The sequence below is a fragment of the Myotis davidii genome, unplaced genomic scaffold (assembly GCF_000327345.1).
Source record: "Myotis davidii unplaced genomic scaffold, ASM32734v1 scaffold89, whole genome shotgun sequence".
NCBI classification, from domain to species: domain Eukaryota; kingdom Metazoa; phylum Chordata; class Mammalia; order Chiroptera; family Vespertilionidae; genus Myotis; species Myotis davidii.
Window position 1 is genome coordinate 5,256,695 of NW_006300372.1, and position 20,956 is coordinate 5,277,650.

At 40.0% G+C, this 20,956-nt stretch overlaps 1 protein-coding gene across 1 annotated transcript in view; it reads left to right on the top strand.

The window, feature by feature from the left end:
* Positions 1 to 20,749: 20,749 nt before the first annotated feature.
* The window catches only part of SCGB3A2 (secretoglobin family 3A member 2), a 3,478-nt gene continuing 3,271 nt past the window's right edge, over positions 20,750 to 20,956 (top strand). The window contains exon 1 of the mRNA XM_006777041.2: positions 20,750 to 20,813. Within this exon, the coding sequence (XP_006777104.2) occupies positions 20,750 to 20,813 (64 nt within the window). The remainder of the gene's footprint in view (positions 20,814 to 20,956) is intronic.

Consider the following 20,956-nt stretch of genomic DNA (forward strand, 5'->3'; position numbering starts at 1 on the left):
CATGTTGAAACTACGTTCAAAGTCTTAACTCTCACGAATAGTATTCCACTGCATATAAATATACCACATTTTCTTTATCCATTGATCCTTTGATGGACACTTAGGTTGTTTCCCTGCCTCAACTATTGTGAATAATGCTTCAATGAACATGGGAGTACATATAGCTCTTTCTAGTAATAGATAGTAATTTCATTTCCTTTGAATATATACTCAAGTTGGATTTCTGGATTATATGGTAGTTCTATTTTTAGTTTTTTGAGGAACCTCCACATAGTTTTCCATAGTGACTATACCAATTTACAGTCTAACCAACAGTGTGCAAGGGTTCCCTTTTCTCCACATTCTTGCCAACACATTTTATCTCTTGTCTTTTTCATAATAGTCTTCCTAACAGGTACAAAGTGATATCTCATTGTGGCTTTGATTTATATTTTCCTGATGGTCAGTATTACTGAGTGCCTTTTCATGTATGTTGACCATTTGTATATCTTCTTTGGAAAACTGTCTATCCAGTTCCTCTGGATTATTGGGGGGTTTTGCTATTGACTTCTTATGAGTTGAAAATACTACTATGAGAAATTTTGACCGGAATAAAGAAGACTTAGGATAATGTAAACTTTGAAGGTTAAGGGCTGTATCATTTCTTCTGTTATACCCTTCTAGTGACAAGCACAGCTTCTGATAGAGTTTGTAGTAAGTAATTTTTCTGAATTCATTTAATAAGTAAATAATTAAAAACATGTACGCATGATGTGAGTGGATATAAGATATATTTAAAGGGTTATTGAGTCAAATGGAAGAACATTTTCCTTTGTGCCCTCAGCAGGTAGAATTAGGTCCAATGAGTGAAAGAAGACAAATATTTAAAAGTACTTGCTAATACTCAGAACTGTCTAAATATGTAATGAGCTGCCCAGGGCTATTTGGGAGAGGAAAGGTGGCCACAGGACAGAAGTAATTTTACAGGGAAATGGGTGGGACATTGGGTCAAGGCCAAGCCTTAAGGGTCTTTCCAGCTAGATTTCCCCCTGCGGAATCAAAGTGAACATGGAGAGAAAGGCATATGCCTAGAAATGTAAAATTGGAAAGGTTTTGAATCTTCCTTTTGATTACATGTGTGTTCAACTTCTATTCTCATTTGGCTTCTCCCCTAAATATGGGCTTTATCAGAGCTGATTGGAGAATGGTCCTTAGACACTGGCGGTCTCTGAAGCTGGTTAAATGCCTGATTCAGTATATTACGTAATTATATATATACTGAGTAGTGTAGTAAAAAATAATATATATGTATATAAAATCTAACTTTAGGAAAATGTCTACCTCTGAAAAGGCACACTACATTATTGGTAATTCTTTAGTCTAGAACAGTGATTCCCAAAGTGGGCGCTACCGCCCCCTGGTGGGCGCTGCAGCGATCCAGGGGGGCGGTGATGGCCACAGGTGCATTTGTTTTAACTTTTTTTGTATTACTTTTCTATTCTGAGTTCAATAAATAGTTTCATAATTTCAAACTTCAATGTTTCTAATTTACACCTTTCTTTACTATATTTTACGAAAAAGGTAGAAACATTAATACATATATCTTTCTGTTTTATTGCTATTAAAATTAAAAAAAAAAATTTCCAGGGGGCGCTGACTAATATTTTTTCTGGAAAGGGGACGGGAGGCCAAATAAGTTTGGGAACCACTGGTCTAGAAAGCAGAAGTACTTCTTTCTCATGAATAATAATGACAAAACCAAAAAATAATTATTGATAAAAGCACCACTAGAAATAAAATTTTATGGCAAATAATTAAAAATAAATAAGTAATAAAAAATACTCATTGCATGCCAAGAACTGTGCCAAATACCACGGAGCTCATTTAATGCTACAAAACACCTAAAGGACTCTTATTAGCCCCATCAGCAGATGAGAAAATCAAGGTTATGTAGGTTAAGACTCTTGCTTACCACACTTGAGGCTACATCATTAGAACTGGCATTAAACAGCGGATCTGAGTGAGTCCACAACCATTTTCTTCAACATGCTAGAAACCATCTTCTACCCCCTTTTCCCCGCTTCTCAATATTGGCGCACAAGACACATTTCTGTGTGTCTCTGGAAACTTGGTTATGCCTTAATCATGTGAGCATGTTGTTCTTTTTCTCTATTGGAAAAACACTAAGGAGGAAATCTCTAAAGAACAGTATGCTGAGTATTAGGTTGGAATTTGCTCAAAGAGTTCCTTGGTCAAACACTACCTTGTTTTACTACCTTGTCCACTCAGTGCAGGACAAAGACTGGTGCCAATGAAGAGTGTTAAAATCCCATAAATCATCTGCTGAACTTTACACAGAAACTTTTAACAAACACCATTAATCCAATGTTTACCAAAGGAAACAGCTTTTTCTGAAGATATTTATGGAAAGGATCCAATGTTTAAAAACATTTTCAAAACAGGTTTTAATTTTAAACCATAAAACATGTTAATGATAGAAACTTTGATAAAAAAAAAAAAAGAAGTATAAAGAGAATATTTTGTTAGAAAAGCCTTCCTTTTTAAGCTCTCGTGGATCATCTGATTTCTGTCTATTTGTTCCGGCTCAGGCTTCTGACAAAACATGGAGCAAGCCCACCTTCTTTTCCTTTTAATGGACCACCATATACCTGCGGGCACGCTCCAGGCTCCCTGTCAGGTTGGGTCTTCTCTTCTACAGTGTAAACAGGATAATAATGAAAATGTGTTGAATTGAGGATTTGGGCTTTAAAGGTACAGGGACCCTCTCAGGGGAAAAGGAATGTATTAGGAGGGATTCAAATTGGTGCTAAAAATCTCATCAGAAGCTGAGATTGCTTTGGGATCAGCTCTTCTTTCTGTTCTCCCTTGTGGGTCACAAGGTTGCCATCTTTTAAAGCAACTTTGCTTTCTTTGTTCTCTTTCTCTTTGGACAGCAACTTCTCTGTATCTTTTCTCTTATCTTAAAGTTTCTGCTTCCTATAATTTCACCTTGCCATGACCCCTCTTGACTCAAAGTAGTCTTTGGTTTTCATCTTCTACCACCCATTATTTCATTTTCTTGTATTAATACTTTCATGTTCCTAAAATAAAAATCCTGACCTAGCTGTGTGAGTGTGTGTGTGTGTGTGTTGTGTGTGTTGTAACCAGGTCACTCCATAGTTCTCAGACCAGCCTGTAGGTTGACTGTCGTGGAGCTAGGTACATAGTGCCTGGATAAATCCATCATTGCCTTGGGATTGGGTCTTCTGGTCAACTTCATGGTCAGGTAGTAAATAGGTTGTGAGAAAAACAGCTTCCTTTCATCAGCATAGCAGGCCTCCTGAGGCTTGGCCTGCCCAGCAGAATCATATTCCCTTCCATTTCCTTAAAGCTCTTCATGTACAAAATGCCCTCAAATAACATGACTTATTTATCACCAACACTGTGAGGCAGCTACTGTTTCTAATTTTAAACAAACATACAAAAAAACAACTAAAATGAAGTATCTGGCTCCAAGCCACCCTGTTAACAAGAGTGGTCTAGAATTATAGTCTGTCTGATTTTAAGACAGGTGTTCTTTCTTTTATCTCAGAGGTTCTCAAAATTTAACATGCATCAGAATCATTTGGAGGGCTCCAGAGTTTCTGATTCACTGGGTTTAGGATAGAGCCAGAGAATTTGTTGACAAGTTTCTGGAAGAGGTTCTTGTTTCCAGATGTTGTTTGGGACCATACTTTGAGAATCACCGTAATATATAAATGGCTTCATCTGAGGCTCTCACTAATAAGCAATTGTAAGGTGCCCTTTGCGCATGTCGGTTACCACTCTCCCTCTACATTAAAGAGGGGAGCATCTCTTCTACGTGCCAGTGAGTTACTGTAGGCAAAGACTGTCATCCCCAGCCCCTGGCACAGTGCTTTCATGGTTCATAGCACTGGCTTTAACTGATACTAGTACCTCTTTTGCAAAATATACTTCTTATTAAGCATTTATTTCTCACCACACAAATAGTTTCCAAAAATTCATTGAAAAGAATGTGGCCTTTCAGTGCTGTTTGTCTCATTCAGTATTTTTGGTTTTCAAGCCTTGTTGAAGAAATATTTTTAAAATAATGCATTAGTCCTTGTTCCTATTTACTGTGTAGAGTTTAATGAGCTCGCTTTCTTTGATGATGAAACACTAGCCAATTGTTTAGGATTGGGGTTAGGGTGAGGTGTGTGAGGTTGAGTCATTCAGTGGCAGAGCTGAATCCTATCTCTATTTAAAGTTTTATATTTTATTTATCATGTTTTTTACATTAATTTTGATTTATAATTTTGATTAAATAAAATATTACATTATTTATCTTGCTGCCAAGTTTTTGGTGTCCTTTTAAAATTTGAACCTAAGGTGAATGTCTTTCTAATGTCACCCTGGTACCAGCCCTGCTAGTATTCTGATTCCAAACACCATTATTTTAATTGTTTCTGGTACAGATTTGACTGAATGTGGGATCCCACTGCTACCTGAGTTTTTTTATTTCCATGGAAGCTTATTGAGATAGTGTAGTTGGAATTCTTTATGCATTTTTTTACCTCCTGCCATACTATTTGCCCTCACCCACTTTTACATTGCTAGGTTCTGCCCATTCTTCAGGCCTGATCTAACTTCCCACTCTCCATGAAGACTTTCTCACACATTGCCACTGTGCCTCATCTTCCCATCCTGGGAGCACTTATACTAATTCCCATTCCAGTGATCACAGTTATTTCAGCTGGACCCCAACTGTGCCCCATTTCTGAGTTCTAGTTTTTCAGGATTTACTTCTATCTTTGAATTACAGATTTTCAAAATGTTTTTCTAGATCGTAACTTTAAGTATCTGAATTGTGCTCAAGCTTGACTATGCCATTGGTTATCATTAGTTTCCTTAAAAACAATATCCTGTGGGGAAAACCTATGAACATGATTTTTCCTTTTCTCTTTTGTAGCAGCATCATTCCTTTTTAGTGGTTAGTGATGTCTGCAGTAGATTTCCTGTTGTCCTCTGAAAGTTTTCCTTTGTCTGATCAAGGGCTTTTGATATTATTTTCAGTTGTTTTTATTTCCTTAGCAATAAATCAGTTCTGAAGTGGGAACAGATATCATGAGCTAGTAATTAGTTCATTGAATTTGGCCCAGAACTTCTCTCTTTTGCTTCTGAAATGCTATATTGCAATCTTTACCCCTCCATATTTAATCAGTCCTGGCAAGGTTCTAACCTTGGGACTATTACCCAGGTATATCATTCCTGACATGGCAGGGTTCTCTTTGAAATGGCAAATGTCTTCTCTCTTACCTCTTGGCCATCTAGTAAGGAATTAGTCCTCATTTTAGTATCTGCTTTATTTTCTCTCTAGGTCTTTTCTCTGTATGTGTTTAACAGAAGCAAAAATGACCATCTGCACCACTTATCACTTAAACAGGAGCTTTATTCTTTATAATCCAGATAACAGAATATGTATAACAGATTATTACATACATAATCTATTACCCTGTGTATATCATAAATGTTAGGCAGGAAAGGGCTATTGATTTAGTCTTGCAGACTATTACTTGCTTATTAAATTCCCCTCCATACCCTCTTCAACCAAAGTTGTATCAGGAACCAGTATCAGATTTTTGGCAAATAGCCATAAAATGAAATTTGGATCCTGGTAGTCTGATCCTATATGGATATACTGGATAAATCTTTATACTGATGACTCTCAGTATTTGTTGTTGTTGTTCTGATCAGTTTTGTGTTTCCTGTAGAAATGGAAGACTCCCACTGTCCATTTATTCATTGGTTGGGACATAATCCCTCTTACACTTGCTATGAGATGGAAGGGGTAGTGGCCATAATTACCAAGGGAGCTGGCAGGGACTGAAACAAGTGCTCCTAGAAATCATGCCCAATGAAGAAATAGAGAACCAGCTTGAGGCAGCTGTTGATAAAGGCCATAGCTGATATGAAGGGGTCTATAACTAAGACCACCTGGTGTAGGTCCTCTCTGTTCTCTTGATAGGAGGCAAAGTCCAGCCATAGGGACACTTGTAAGGACCACAGCAGAGGAATAAGGCAATCACTATGGTTGCAAGGACCTGTAAGGGTCAGCTGAACCTGGTCAGCTGGCTTTGTTTTAACTTCAAGGCTTCAAGGATATAGCAGCAGGTGCTAATGGACAGAGCCAGAATGAAGCCAAAGACACAATGGCTAGAGATCAACTTTTGTTACTGCAGAATAATTATTTCCTTCAACAGTTGATGACTTCCTTGAGTTTTATTTCAAAGGTCACATTGAAGCAATAAGTGATCCACCGTAACTATTTCCTTGAAGACAAAGTAGGGTACATAGAAGGAGATTGCCAAAAGCTACGTTCCCAAAACTCCCAGAGCTACTTTAGCGTGCGTGTGGTGGTTCCAGGATTGGATTGGCCAGAAGATTACAACACAGCAGTTCATGGAAATGAGGGTCAAAAGAAAGACACTGGCCAGAAAGTAAAGAATAGACATGGTGCTGTTGAACTTACAGAGCAACTGGCCAAAGAGCCAGTGGTAGTTCGGAGCCAGCAAGATGAGCTGGAGAAGCAACAAGAAGATGATGGTAAAGTCAGCCATGGCCAAGTTGAGGTACCATACCGTGTTGACTGTGCAGGGCATGTGGAAGCCGGCCACTCAGATGACGAGGCCATTGCCAGTCAGACCTAGGAAGAAAGTTACAGACTATCATGGAAAAGATGTCAAGAGGAGACCAAAGAATCATCATAATAGTCTGACATAGGCGTAGAACGCTCTATGGCCAGCTGTGATAACATAGATATTTTTTCCATACTACCGTAAAAAGAGCCAAGGTTTAGTTAGACTCAGACTTCCACAACTACACACATTGTTTAAATTCTTACCATCTCCCGTCTTATAATAACTACAGAGAGCTTTCATATTCCTGTTCTAGGATGCATATTTCTCTACTGACGATATTTCTTCTCCTCCTTGGTCTGCTCCTCCTCCTCCTACTGTCCCTTCTCTGCCTCCTCATTTTATTTTTATATTCAATTTCTTTGTTACACTTATTCTATGTGACCTACTTTCCATATGATATTGCATATAATGATTTAAACACCTACTATGAATCCAACGCTTTGCTCATATATTGCATTTAATTTATTACTCATAACAAATCTGTGATGTAGAAAGGAATATTATGGATGAGGAAAAAAAGGTTTATAGAAGTTAGTAAATTCCTGAAAGTCAAATATCCAGTAGCTAAAAAAAAAAAAAATGCAGAACTGAATTTTGAGCCTAGTGCTGCTTAATTAAAGATTCATATTCTTGACACTGTTCTTTGATTCTCTCCTCGGTGTCAAGGGGAGGCTCATCTTTATTTTTTCAATTTTGTTTACAAAGGAGCTTTCCTGTACTTCACAGCATTTAAGATGGAATGCTTGGCCAATCATGTTTTATTATTGATCTCATTTTACATATATATGAAAACAAAGACTCCAGGAGGCTGCTTTCATGCAGTTCATGACACTTAGAACTAGCAGATCTGGGTCTTGAACTACGACCTCCTGATGCCAAACGCTATCTTTTCCCCACCTCATCACAAAGCTTCCTTATTATGGGGAAAGGGTATCTTGAAGCTGGTGTCTAGAGGTGTTGGACTCTATCCCAATGAACACGGAAGTTCTCTTAAGGGAGTAGGGTCCCTTCAGCTGCATTTAGGAGCTGGATATAAAGTAGCATTCTTATGAATTAATTACTTTCTCAGTTTCTTATGGAAAATTCATTAAGTTTTGCCTCATATTGTTGATATTCCTGTCTATTTCTGTTTTTTTCCCCCTCTGTTTCAATTGTTACATCCCTCAAACTGTGGGGATGGTCTTCAATCCTATTAATACCCTCATGTTTTGCTTACACTGTTCTTACTGCCTAGAATGTCCCCACCCTTTTCTGTCAGTGAAATCCTGCACAACATATTCTAGTAGATTTCTTTGCGTCTTCCTCTGGTTGCTCCTAGTATTTGGTATCTGCTTAATTCCAGCAGTAATGCCTATTTATCAGAAATCATTGTCTCAATAGTCATCATAGAAGCCACATCTTATTCTGTTTCTATCATTTAGCATCTTAGGCAAGAGATTTACCCTCTATGAGTTTTATGTTCTTCCTCTTTAAAATGGATATATAATATTTATACCTCATAGGGTTGTTGCCAAGCTCTAAAGGAATAATCCTGTGAAATATTTGAAAGTATCTCTGATATATCAAAAATACTGTTGATAATGTCAGTTATTATTTTTGTTGATGTTACTGTTATTACTTTATTCCATAAGCATTTATTTGTTTATTGTAGTGCTGATCAAGATTAAATGAGATGATATATGTAAATATGGATTATAAAATCTAAAGAGATATATAAAGCAGAAGCCTTCTCCTAGAAGGCACTCATTTCTTTTATAGTCTTATTTGCTTATTAAGTCTCTCTTTTCTTTTCTTTTTTAATTGACTTCAGAGAGAGAGGAAGCGGGGAGGGAGAGAGAGAGAAAAGAGAGAAACACCCATCAGTTGCCTCCTGTATACGCCCTGACTGGGTATCAAACCCTCAACCTGAGTATGTGTCCTGACGGGGAATCGAACCTGCCACTTTCTCGTGTATGCTTTAACCAACTGAACCACACCAGTTAGGGCAAGCCTCCCTCTTCTTGACCAAACCCAGCTTCCCACAAGCATTTCCCCAAAAGGCTATCCCCAAACACCTGTTGAGCCCTCATGTGCCTCTGTCAGGAGGGGAGCCACACACACTCACCTTGGCTAGCTGGGGGCCCTGCCTCCTTGCTGGGGCTTTTGAAACAGACAAATCCTTCCTGGAGGTCTTTCCACTGTATGGGGCTGTGGGATTCTAAGGCTTCTGTGAGAGTTTTTAGGCTGGAGAAGACTCTACTAAGGAACTAAATAATACACTGGAAAAGTGGAACTTAGAGATATAAGCATGAAGGTTTGTCTAAAAGCCTAGAATTCTTTCACAATAAGCATGTTTTGTTTGTTTGTTTTAACTTCTTGGGGACTTGAAGTTTAGTGGTCTTTGGTTCAGGTCAGTGGCCGGCAAACTGCGGCTCGCGAGCCACATGCGGCTCTTTGGCTCCTGGAGTGTGGCTCTTCCACAAAATACCAACTTCTGTGCATGGGCCACGAAGTTTCAATCGCACTGTATGTGCGCAACCTCACGTGGTATTTTGTGGAAGAGCCACACTCAAGGGGCCAAAGAGCTGCATGTAGCTCGCGAGCCACAGTTTGCCGACCATTGGTAGGTCATTGAAACTTTTAGGAAATGTCAACCTTGTCCTTGAAGGAATTTGTGTCTAAGCTTTTTAAACAAATGTATAAAAATAATTCAAAAGTACATGAGCATAGTAAAGCTTGATGTTAATGAAAACAGTAACAGTTAACGTTTGTGGAGTGCTTAGTACAGAGGAGCTTTCATCTCTCTTCTGTCTGTACTTTGGCAAGAGCAGTATGATGTGATGGCATTCTGAAAGACCACATCAGAGAATGTCTTATGCAGATGGAAGGGGTGATGGCTTGATCACAAATGGCAATAAAATCACTGGACTTCGAAGGCTTTTGAGTCTTAATTTTGAGACCAAGCTGTAAAATGAGCTTAACCTCATTGAGCCTTAGCAATAAAATTAGTATTGATTCTTATAGCTTAAATAGGTCCAGTTAATGAAAGCAATTTGACAACCAGAAAGCATACTATAAATGTGTATTATTACTTGATTTAAAATAGTTTGATATTATAAAGATGTAATGTTTGTATTTGGAATGGCCATCTCCAAGGTTACACTTGGGTAGATGGGAAAACTGAGGCTCAAAGAAGTTCTTTCTGGCCCTTGCACTGTTGAGACGGCTCATTCATTGCATCTTAGAAATACAGTGGGGCCTTGACTTACGAGTGTCCCGACTAAGGAGTTTTTCGAGATACGAGCTGTCTCTCGGCCGATTTTTTGCTTTGAGTTGCCAGCTAAAATTCGGGTTACGAGCCAGCTTCAGATACCCCACCGCTAGTTGGCGCACCAAACGTCACAGTGAATGCCACAACATCAGCCCAGCATCACATGTCTCACTCGTTCACTTTAAGATTTGACAAATGAGTAATCTGAGTTACGAGCTCTGTCACGGAACGAATTAAACTCATAAGTCAAGGCCCCATTGTATCTAGTGACCTCCCCTACATGCAGAAAGTCGGAACTGGATACCTCCCCAAAGGTGGGAAGGGTAACTGTGGGAAGACTGAAAGGTGAGTGAAGTTTTAAAATTGGAAGATAGGGGAAGAGGTAGCATTAGAAGTAAAAGTTGAATATAATTCTGAATTTAAATATTGAATATAAATATGTTAATATAAATTATGAATATGAATCATGAGTCTGCTGTGGTAAGCCGTGACTGTATTTGCCCATCTGTCTTTCCAGTCTTGAGGACAGCAGTTTGCTACGTGTCTTCCATCTCTTACAGATCCAAGAAGAGTTGTTGATTTTTTTAGTCTGTTTAGCTTTTTGCTTATTGTTAGGTCAGAATGGTGACTTCCAAGCTTCTTATATGTGGAATCAGAAAGCAGCTCTATCCTTTCTCTGTGCTTTCTACTGTGGTCGATGATAAAATCTTGGAAGTCCTGCATTTGGCATCCATGACATAGGAATGTCAGGAGGATTGAATATGAATGTAACCTGTGTTCACCAGAACGTCTATCAAAGTTTTCACATGATGGAAGGATCCTGAAGGTCTCCCTCTGCACTGCTAAATATTTAAGGCTGCTGTGAAAGCCTCTTAGGATTAGAGGCTCCCAATTACATTAGTCAGTTTGACTACCCTGCTGTCATTCTGTGTATCTCACCCTACACACACACACACACACACGCACATGCACACACGCCTAAATTCACTATAATAGTTGACATAGTATTTCTTGTAGCTGGATTATCATCTGAGGAGTGAAACTAAAACAATAAACCTCCACCTTCTCCTTTTTGACTTTGCAATTTATTTTTTCCTCTAGTATAGAGCCTGGCTCACAGAAGGTATTCATAACCAATTGTTGTTTTGCTTTGTTTCATAGACAGACTGTACTCCTCTAAACTGGTCACAAGAGGGCACTTGTACACCATTTTGAAAATTTTTCATGTTCAACATCAAATTTCATAAACCCTCATCGTTTCCCATGGCTTGAAAGAAAAAAAAGTACAGTTATGAAGCTTTTAAACCAAAGAGGCATATCAGCCATAATCTAATCCAGTTTGTCAATTTGGTGAGGCATTGCAAGTTATTATAAATATTTCAAAAAAGAAAAAATTTAAATATTTAAATTGGTATTGAAGATATCAAGTGTCTTTGCTTTTGACTTAAATTATTATAGCTCCACTTAGTTGATAGGCAAAACGTTAAAAAATTGGAATTTATAGGGAAAAATAATTTGTGAATCAGTATTTACTGAGCTGGAGACTGCTTGTGATACAGTTCTAGAAATAGTAGGAGAGAAGCATAAGCTATTTTAAAGTGGTTTATTGCAGTCTTGAGCACTTTTAGAAAAAGATTTTTTATTTAATTTGAAAGAGAGAGAGAGGAAGGGAGAGAAACATCAATTGATTGCCTTCTGAACATGCCCCACCCAGGGATCGAACCTACAACCCAGGCATGTACCCTAACTTGGAATCGAACTGACAACCTTTTGGTGCACAGGATGACACTCAGCCATATGAGCCACATCAGCCAGGCATTGAGCACTTTTTTTTTAAAAAAATTAAGTTTTAGGCTAAGAAAGCTATCAGGACCTATGATCATAGAATTGGAAAGGGTAATGAAAATTATTTAATGCATCTTCTTACCCATTATAAGAAACTTTTCTACAGTAAATATGACATTAATCTATCTCTATTTGTGGGTTTCAATACTGAATCACTAAATTGTACATTCTTATAAGTTCTAATCACATTTTTTAAAAATATATTTCATTGATTTTTTACAGAGAGGAAGGGAGAGAGATAGAGAGTTAGAAACATCGATGAGAGAGAAACATCGATCAGCTGCCTCCTGCACATCTCCTACTGGGGATGTGCTCGCAACCCAGGTACATGCCCTTGACCGGAATCGAACCTGGGACCCCTCAGTCCGCAGGCCGACGCTCTATCCACTGAGCCAAACCGGTTACGGCCACATTTTTTTTTTTTAAAAAAAAAACAGCCCTAAATTCTATTCTCTATCCAAGTCTATTCTTCCTTCATTGTGATAGCCTTGCTGTGATAGTATTTAAATAATATCTTAAGGTTTCCTTGATTCATCTTATCTCTGGCTGTTGTTGTCATATCCATAAATTGTCCCTCATATAATTTTTTGAAAGCCTGGACACCCTTTTTAAAAGACGGGTTTGCTGTGGTTAAATATGGCCCGTATTGTTTGCAACTCCCCCCACCAAGAAGTAGAGTCGTATTTCCTCTCCCCTTGGATCTGGACTGGTCCTATGACTTGGTCGGAATAATAGAAAATAGCGTAAGAGATGCCGTGGATTTTTTGAGGCTAAGAAGTAGGACATTTGCAGTTTCAGTTTTCATATCTTAGAATGCACTTTCTTAAACTCATGGGGACAGCTCCTGCTGAGCTCCTAACCAAAGCCAGCCACAAATGCCAGTTTTGTATAGTATAAGTGGATAGAGCTAGTGCACTGAGGTGGGTAGGGACAGAGCAAGTTCCTTCACTGGAGAACTGATTTAACTAACAGAGGTGAGGCTTCCATGGGTTTGGCCTGGCATGGGGAGTCAGGGCCCAAGTAGAGTATGAAGGGCATCCGCTGAGCGGACAAATAACAAGAGAATCCAAGCCCTTGCAGAGTGAGGAGGATATTTACATATATATACACACATATTCTATACCTCTGTCTACTGAGAGGGCTTTGGAACTAGATATCCCAAGTGAAATGAGCAACCTAGTACATGGATTATCTCACAATATTAGTCTTCTATTAAAAATAACTAAGGCTCACTGTTGGAGAGAGGGTTGATTCAGGGTTGGGGCAGAGATTATTAAAGATGATCCTGGAATCTTATAGTACCAGAAAGCAAGGAAGTTCACAAAGAATGATGGGAACCCACCAAAAGGCAAAGAGAGGCCTGCTTGAAGGGGCTCTCAGTGACAACAATTGGGTCAATTTTGTTATCAAATAAAACATTATAGGAATGGAGTATAATTCATTTAATAGAGTAGGAAAGCATGAATCCATTCTGATATTTTAAGATAACTTGAAAGTTTGATTAGGAATGGGATATTTACATAGTGTCAAAGTACTTTCCCACAAAATACTTAATTACACAGGACAATGTACCATGGAGAAGTCTGGCGGACTCTACCTTAATCAAGTGATCAAGATGAACAACTTAAGTTAGTAAGAGGACAAATCCTGTGCCAACTCCTAATAATCCACTGAGAACACAGATTGGGTTCTTGCATAACTGTCATAAGGAAACATCAGACAAACCCAAATTAAGCAGCAGCCTACAAAAACACTAAACACTGGCCTGTAATCTTAAAAGATGTCAAGGTCATGAAAGTTAAGGAAAGAGCAAAGAACTCTTCCGGACTAAAGAAGATTAAAAAGAACTGACAACTAAGTGATCCTGAACTGGATCCTTTTGCTATAATGGACCCTTTGAGATAATTGATGAAATTGGAACTAGGTCTAAGTCTTAACAGTTGGTTATGTTAGATCCTTGATTATGGTTGTGTAGCAGATGTCTTTGCTTGTAGTATGCACTAAGTATTTGTGAGTGATAGAGCATTGGACAGGCAGTTTACTCTTAAATGGTTCAGAAAAAAAAAGGTTTTTTTGTTTTTTGGCTTTTTTTACTATACTTAGATATTTTCTATAAGTGTGAATTATCTCAGATTAAAACCCTTATACCATAAAAAATTCTCCAGAATTTGTTTATGTGATACAGTGGTTATCAACCCCTCCTTCTATTATATAGCAAGCCAAAGAAAAATGAAATTTATTAAAGAGAAAATTATAAATAAAATCACTCAAAATTAAATAATTAAGAAGTAGTGTTCATGAATGTGTTGGTAATGGTGGTTGCTTTGTTTGAGGTTATGTTTAGGAAGCTAGAAAACTAAAAGTAGAGATGGAGAGGGTAGACTGATCCTATATAATAAATCGGTAATATGCAAATTGACCATCACTCCAACACACAAGATGGTCGTTCCCATGTGGTCAAAGATGGTTCCCCCCTGTGGACACAAGATGTCCTGCAGGGGAGGGCAGTTGGGGGCGACCAGGCCTACAAGGGAGGGCAGTTAGGGGTGACCAGGCCACCAGGGGAGGGCAGTTAGGGGCAACTGGGCCAGCAAGGGAGCAGTTAGGCGTCCATCAGGCTGGCAGGGGAGTGGTCATGGGGTGATGAAGCTGGCAGGCAGAAGTGGTTAGGGGCAATCAGGCAGGCAGGCAGGCGAGTGGTTGGGAGCCAGCAGTCCCAGATTGTGAGAGGCAGGGATCAGGCCTTAACCGACAGTCGGACATCCCTTGAGGGGTGCCAGATTGGAGAGGCTGCAGGCTGGGCTGAGGGACACTCCCCAGCCCCCTGCACGAATTTTGTGCACCAGGCCTCTAGTAATAATAATAATAATGTCATCTAACACAGGGGTCGTCAACCTGTGGTCCACGGACCATTGGTGGTCTGTGAGGTCTGAAATGTTGGTGACCGCTGATCTAACATATACCGAATACCCATTCTGAGGTCTAATTTTTGTAAGTACTTTATGTTTGTTAACTCATTACTCCTCATAACAATCCAATAAGGAAGACACTTTTGTTAGCCTCATGTTAGAAGATGATAAAAACAGGCCCAGACAGGTAAATTAACTTCGCCAAGGAGGAGCTGGGATATGGATGCAGACAGGATGGCTCCAGGACCAGTGCCCTTAATAACTAGAGAAAGAATAAGGGCATTCAAGGAATAAAAGAACAGCCCAACCCTGGGAAGGTGTGAAGAAACTGGAGACATCGCTGAGCAAACAATATCTACTATGCACATTTGTATGAGACTTGCCAGGAGCCAACATGCCTTATAAAAAAGGCCTCCCCACCCTGTACTTCACTGTCCAGCAGAGTCATAGTCTAAACTTTTGGAAAGAGGAAAAATGATTTGTAGTTGAGACACTGAGTGAAGACCTATAACATGGCCAAGTACACCATTAGCTTTTGATGTTTTTCTTGGAATCACACCCACATGGAGAACATGCAGTCTGGCTGTGTATTGACAGCATGTCAAACTCACACATACGGGACAAGGCAAAGCCAAGGCCTGATTGAAAGGATGCTAAAGGCTCAGTGAACCACTTTAGATTCAGACACTTTATCACTTATACAGTCAGCAAAGAGAGGCATAAGCCAGAAGTGCCAGTTCCCTATCATCTTGGTCTCACACATCAGAAAGGATGGCACCCAAACAAGAGGGACTAGATGATTGCACACCAGTTGTAGGATGCCCTGTTGCTGAGGAGGCAGTTCTAGTCTGCAGCTAGGAGGGTTTGGTTTTATAATCTGCTGCCCTGTCCTGAGAGGGGTAGGGCAGATAGTCCCACACCTCATAGAACCTGGGAGGCAGTGAGGGACATCTGTGATAGCCTCCCGGGGAAGATGGGAAGAAGAGTGGAAGATGGCTCATAGCTCTTGCAGGCCTCCCATCTCATGTTCCAAGAATATCACAAGGTGTTCCCCTCAGCCACGGTCCCACCTTTTGCCTCTGTAGATCCCTGCAAGGTTACCATGGTACATGGTGAAATCATTCCTGTATAAAGGGCAGTGGAAGGCAGGACTTAGGACAGGATCATGGCAAGGAGAGTGCTTGCTGGACACGGAAGATCTGTCCTAGGTGAGGCTTGACATCTTGCAGGAAGTAAGGGTAGCAGATGCTGTCCTGGTTCCCTCAAAAGGCAGTGAATTAGCTGTGAATGTGGGAGTAGGCCATGGATTGGCAGTATGGTCATCTGGGCCCAGAGTCGAGGACACTGAAAGGCCTTTCTGCCTCCCCCAGCACTAATTTGCTTTATAAACTCCTATGGTCAGGTTTTCCCCTGTTCAAGAACCCGTATTGATCAAATATGGCCAGATAAAACTTAGAGTTTATCCTTTTGTAGCCATTCATTTGCATCAGATTCATCTGACACAACTCATTGATTGATTGTAAGCTAAACACGTGTTTGACACCTGCTGTGGTCAGATAGTCCTGGCACAGAAAGATAAAAGACACACTGTGCTTGCATCCTTCTTTTCAGCCCACCTGATTGTCTCAAATTGTTTTCTAAGATAAAACATTGCAGATACTGGTTTTATTTTTTATCCTCTCTGCTTATCCAAATTTGTGGATTCAAGAACCACTTGAATTCAGGAAGCCTTCATTGGAAAATCAAGCCTGGACTGATCACTTATGTTCCTTCTGATTGTTCCCTAGATTCTGCTTCTATTTGGTATTGGTCATTTCTTGTATGAAATCCTCCTGTGCTCCCATTCCATTTGGATTTCTCTGCAGTGCCTAGAAAAGGAGCTAAAAGTTAGCCTCAAATGACAATGGACTGATTTGCTTGCACTAAATGAGAAGGATCAATGTGGAAAGCAGCCAGGAACAGATAGTCTTGCTTTTCTCCAAGCTTTATGAAGTTGATACACTGAGCTGTGACATTTGATTATATATGTTATACGCTTGTGCTTTTAAAGACAAATTCGAAGACAATTTTTTCCCTTTTTATGTAGACTTAAGTTTGGGTGACTTTTGACGGTCCAATTTGCAGCAAGTAAAGAAAATACGAGGCTCTAGTTTGACATTTCTGATGACCATCTTCTTTTAGCTAGAAGGAAGAGAGAGAGATGAAATCTCAGGCTGAGTTTTTTCTTTTTCTTGATCAGTGTCTTGCATCTACATGCAGGTGACCTCTTTATAATTGCCATTCCTCTTACAGAGGGAAAAAATAAAGACTTACCGACTTGCTTCTAACAGTGTCCATTAATTAAAATGAGACAGGGGCCCTGCCCAGTTTTCTATTGCTGCATTCCAGAATCTACCACAGGGCCAAATGCACCAAACATGCTCAACAAATAGTTGTTGAATGGAATAGCTAATTGAATTTCCACTCCCGATTATAAATTTAATCTCCATAAGAAATCCATTCGAAAAGCACATCCAAAATTAATTTAGAACCACTGACATTCATTTCTTTTTCCTTTCATGTCTCTTCATAAATTAATTTGTTTCACAAATGCTTACTGGAAATGCATATTAATTAAATGTTTAAAGGTACAGAAAAGAAAGGACTCAAGTTCTGGCCATGTTATTTATGTCTGAGTGACCTTGGCAATTAATTCATTGCTTCCAGCTTCAGACTATCATGTATAAAATAGGAGGAAAGCTCTTATCATCAGTGGTTTTGTGAGAATTAAATGGAAACCATAAGCAAAGTGTAGTGCTTAGCACAGATTAGTGGCTCCTAATAATATTATCAAGTGTGTAGGATCCAAACATGAACAAGACAAACCCCCCTCAAGATGTTTACAAATTAGTCCTGGGAAAGAATACATTCACATAATTATGCTGCAAAGAGAAAACATCACTACAAGAAAAGGCTGCGTGGCTGTTTTAAAAGATATTTTATTATTATTCAGGCTAACAGATCAGGAGATGACTGCCATTGAAAAGTTTGGTAAAATCACAGATCCCTAGAAAAGGGGCGGGCATGCCACACAGGAAACACCAGGTTTGTCAGGCGGGGCAGTAAGTGGGCACAGCCTGTATTGTGGTTCCCATTGGAAGGGATGGGAGAGACAGGGTAAGCGGGGTTAGGATAGGCTAGTTTGAAAAATTTCAATGGGCTCAGGGTGAAAGGGCTGTCCCTAGTTTTCTGGTACCTGGCCCTCAAGGCCAGGGCAGAGGAATAGTAAACTAGAGGGTCAGAGCTCCATAAAGGAGGGGGTTGACAATGTGAGCTTTGGATTGGTGGGTTTGCATTTGAAAGGTCATTTCCAAATGCATTGTTTGCTGTCTCTAGGAATTAGCTCACCCTGCCAGGAGCATTATCCCCAGGGTCAGCAAGTCCCCTAGATAAAAAGATGTGATTAATACAATGACTCAGTTCATAGGAAGGATGGAAGTAACCATATTAGCCATGTCCAAGTCTCTTTTTAAATCGGACTGGACTCCCCATCCCCTCATTCACTAGCATATCACCCTATTTGCTTCTTCATAGCACTGACCTTTAGTTCTTTTCTTTGTTTACCTGTTTACTAGTATTGTCTGTTTATTCCATTGCACTTTCAACTCCATGAAGGCATGAAATTTGCTTGCCTGGTTTACTCCTCCAGCTCTAGTTCCTGGTATAGTGCCTAGCACACAGTAAATGCTCAATAAATATCTGTTAAATGAGTGAAAACTAGTGCTTGATGACTGTACAGGTGTGTTTAGTGTGGAGCCGGTTCTAACCTTTAGTGTAAGCCATCCATGTCTATTATTAGGTTTTGGCCAAAACAGCATATCTACTTGATAGGCCCATCAGAACTTTATTAGCAAAGGGCTCTAGGAAAGAACTCACCTCTGGGACCAGCAGACAAACTTGAAACAGTACAAAGCGCTGCAGAGTTTGGGAGGGAGAAACATCTGTGTGTGTATAAAGCTCTATTTCTCTTGCTTGAGTGTTGGCCCTGCCCCTCATGGATTCATAACTTGGTGCTTGTGTGAGAGAGACCTATGTTTTAAAAAGGAAAGATCTGTTTTTACCAAAAGCGGGACAGTATTTTAGGATGCATCATTAGTCAGAATCCAGCCAGGAAATTAAAACCTTACCAGGTGGTCAAACAAGAAAAATTTAAGTTGGATGATAATGTACAAGATGTTAGAAATACAGTTAAAGCAATAGGGGTGGTGGTGGTAGAGGTGGAGGTGAGTCTGTCCTAATGTTAGAAAATGCTGGAGGCTGTTCCCTGCTTCTTGGCCTGGAGGAGCAGAGTGAGAAGCTGGGGCCAGAGCTGGAGCCACCCAGCAGAAGCTGGGACAGTGGTGGATCGGCCTGGCTTGGGTGGGAGCACAGACAAAGGGCATGTTTGGAAGAACAGGGAACCATGGGAAAGATTCAGCCTCCACCAGTGCCTTCCAGTCACTAATCCTAACCAGACACAGTGGACAAGGAAGTCTGGAAGCCACAGTATGCCCAACTCAACTTCCAGTATAGAGCAGAGCAGGAGAGGGGAAATGTAGGCAAATGACAAGCACAGATGAGGGCAGTGTTGATTAGTGTCCCATAAGATTATAACATGTAAATAAAGATGGCATGGATTCACCACCACTGTACCACACAACCTTGCTTTTTGAGGGTTTGGACACATCAGTATACCTGGTGGAGTGGTAATACCCAGGAAAAACGGAAGCCATCTCTTGCAGAGAAAGCAGTAGAAGTAGCAGGACTGAGCATGAGTGGCAGTAATACTACCTGATCTCCTACATGCAGTTTACAATGCAGCAGAAACATAAAGAAATAGCCATGGTAGCTCAGTAACTTATAGGAGTTAATAATAGGAGAGACTTATTAAGTGTTAATCTTGGTTTGGTTCATTTGCATCCTTTGTCTACATAATTTCATTAAATCCTCACCACAATATGACATCCTCAAGTTAGGCCCCAACCCCTAGCCTTGCACCTTAAAGGGACTATGCCATAGCATATCTTCCTGAAAGTGTTTAGAGTCCTTCCTAAATAGTGAGGATTGCTGGGGCCATTAGTGCCATTTGGCCAGGGAACCCTGTACTCTGTTTCTTGCCTGCAAGGTTCTTTTTTCCTCTTCCTTGCTTATGAGGCACCAGGTTTCCTAAGGAGCTCCAAGACTTGGGCTTCCTAACAGGGTCATCCTGAGTCCCCATGACTGAGTCCTGGTTCTAGGAGGGCAGCCTTTACAGCAGATTGTTTCTGTGGCCAGCTCAGCATTCCTTTTGCATGATTGCAAGGGCTTGAACTACCAGATGGTTCTAATAGGCATATTTCAGCAGTTCATCTTGTGAATATAGATAGGGTCTGGCAAAATAAAGTTTTTCTTAGAGTCACATCTTTGGGACTGTCCTGCTGTTAATGTCCCCATTTTAGGTAAGGATACTAATACTATAAAGTAAAATAAAAATGTCTAATCCAAGATTACACAAAGAGAAAATAATTGCATCCCAAGTTTTTAAAAAGGCATTTTTATTTTAGATCTTGAGCTTATTATTCCATCTGAGGGCACAGAGAAGGCACACCCTAGGGTTTCCCAAAACAACTGGAGGCACTAGCAAACGTCAGAGATCTTGCCATAGTAGATGTGTGAGTGGAGCTGGGATGGGTGGAGATAAGTTCTACAGAAATATGGCACTAGATGTCATTAAGCTGACTCCATATTATACCAGGCCGATGGGACCTCCAGATCGCTTCCTCAACTGGGTAGTTCACTGGATAATGCAATTCTCCAAACTTTAAATAAGTAGAAAGGTAGAGAAACAACAGAACTTTCACTCCTTCTCTTGTCAATGCAAAACCTTCCCTTATTTTTCAATATTCTTTCAGAAGAAGGATTCTTAGAGCTCTTTGTCTACCCCTGGCATCTGTTTTGTTTTGCAAGGACTTCTGCAAGAGGTCCTTGAGAATGCTTTAAAGTAGGGCTTTGTTTCTCATGAAAACATGAGGGAAAGACGGAAAAACCTCCCATTTGTTTAAGTGACAAGCATGACCTTCATGCTCTTTTTTGCTGCAGCGAATCAAGTGGCAGTAACTGAAATTCAGGCCCTCGGTAGGTGTATAAATATGCGTGTGTGCAAAAGCCACCGTTACACTTGCGGAAGCACGTGAGACCCTTGCCTTGGCAGATTTACTTTTAACTCCAGGCAGAGATATCACAGGCAACCCTACCATGAAGCTAGTCACTGTATTCTT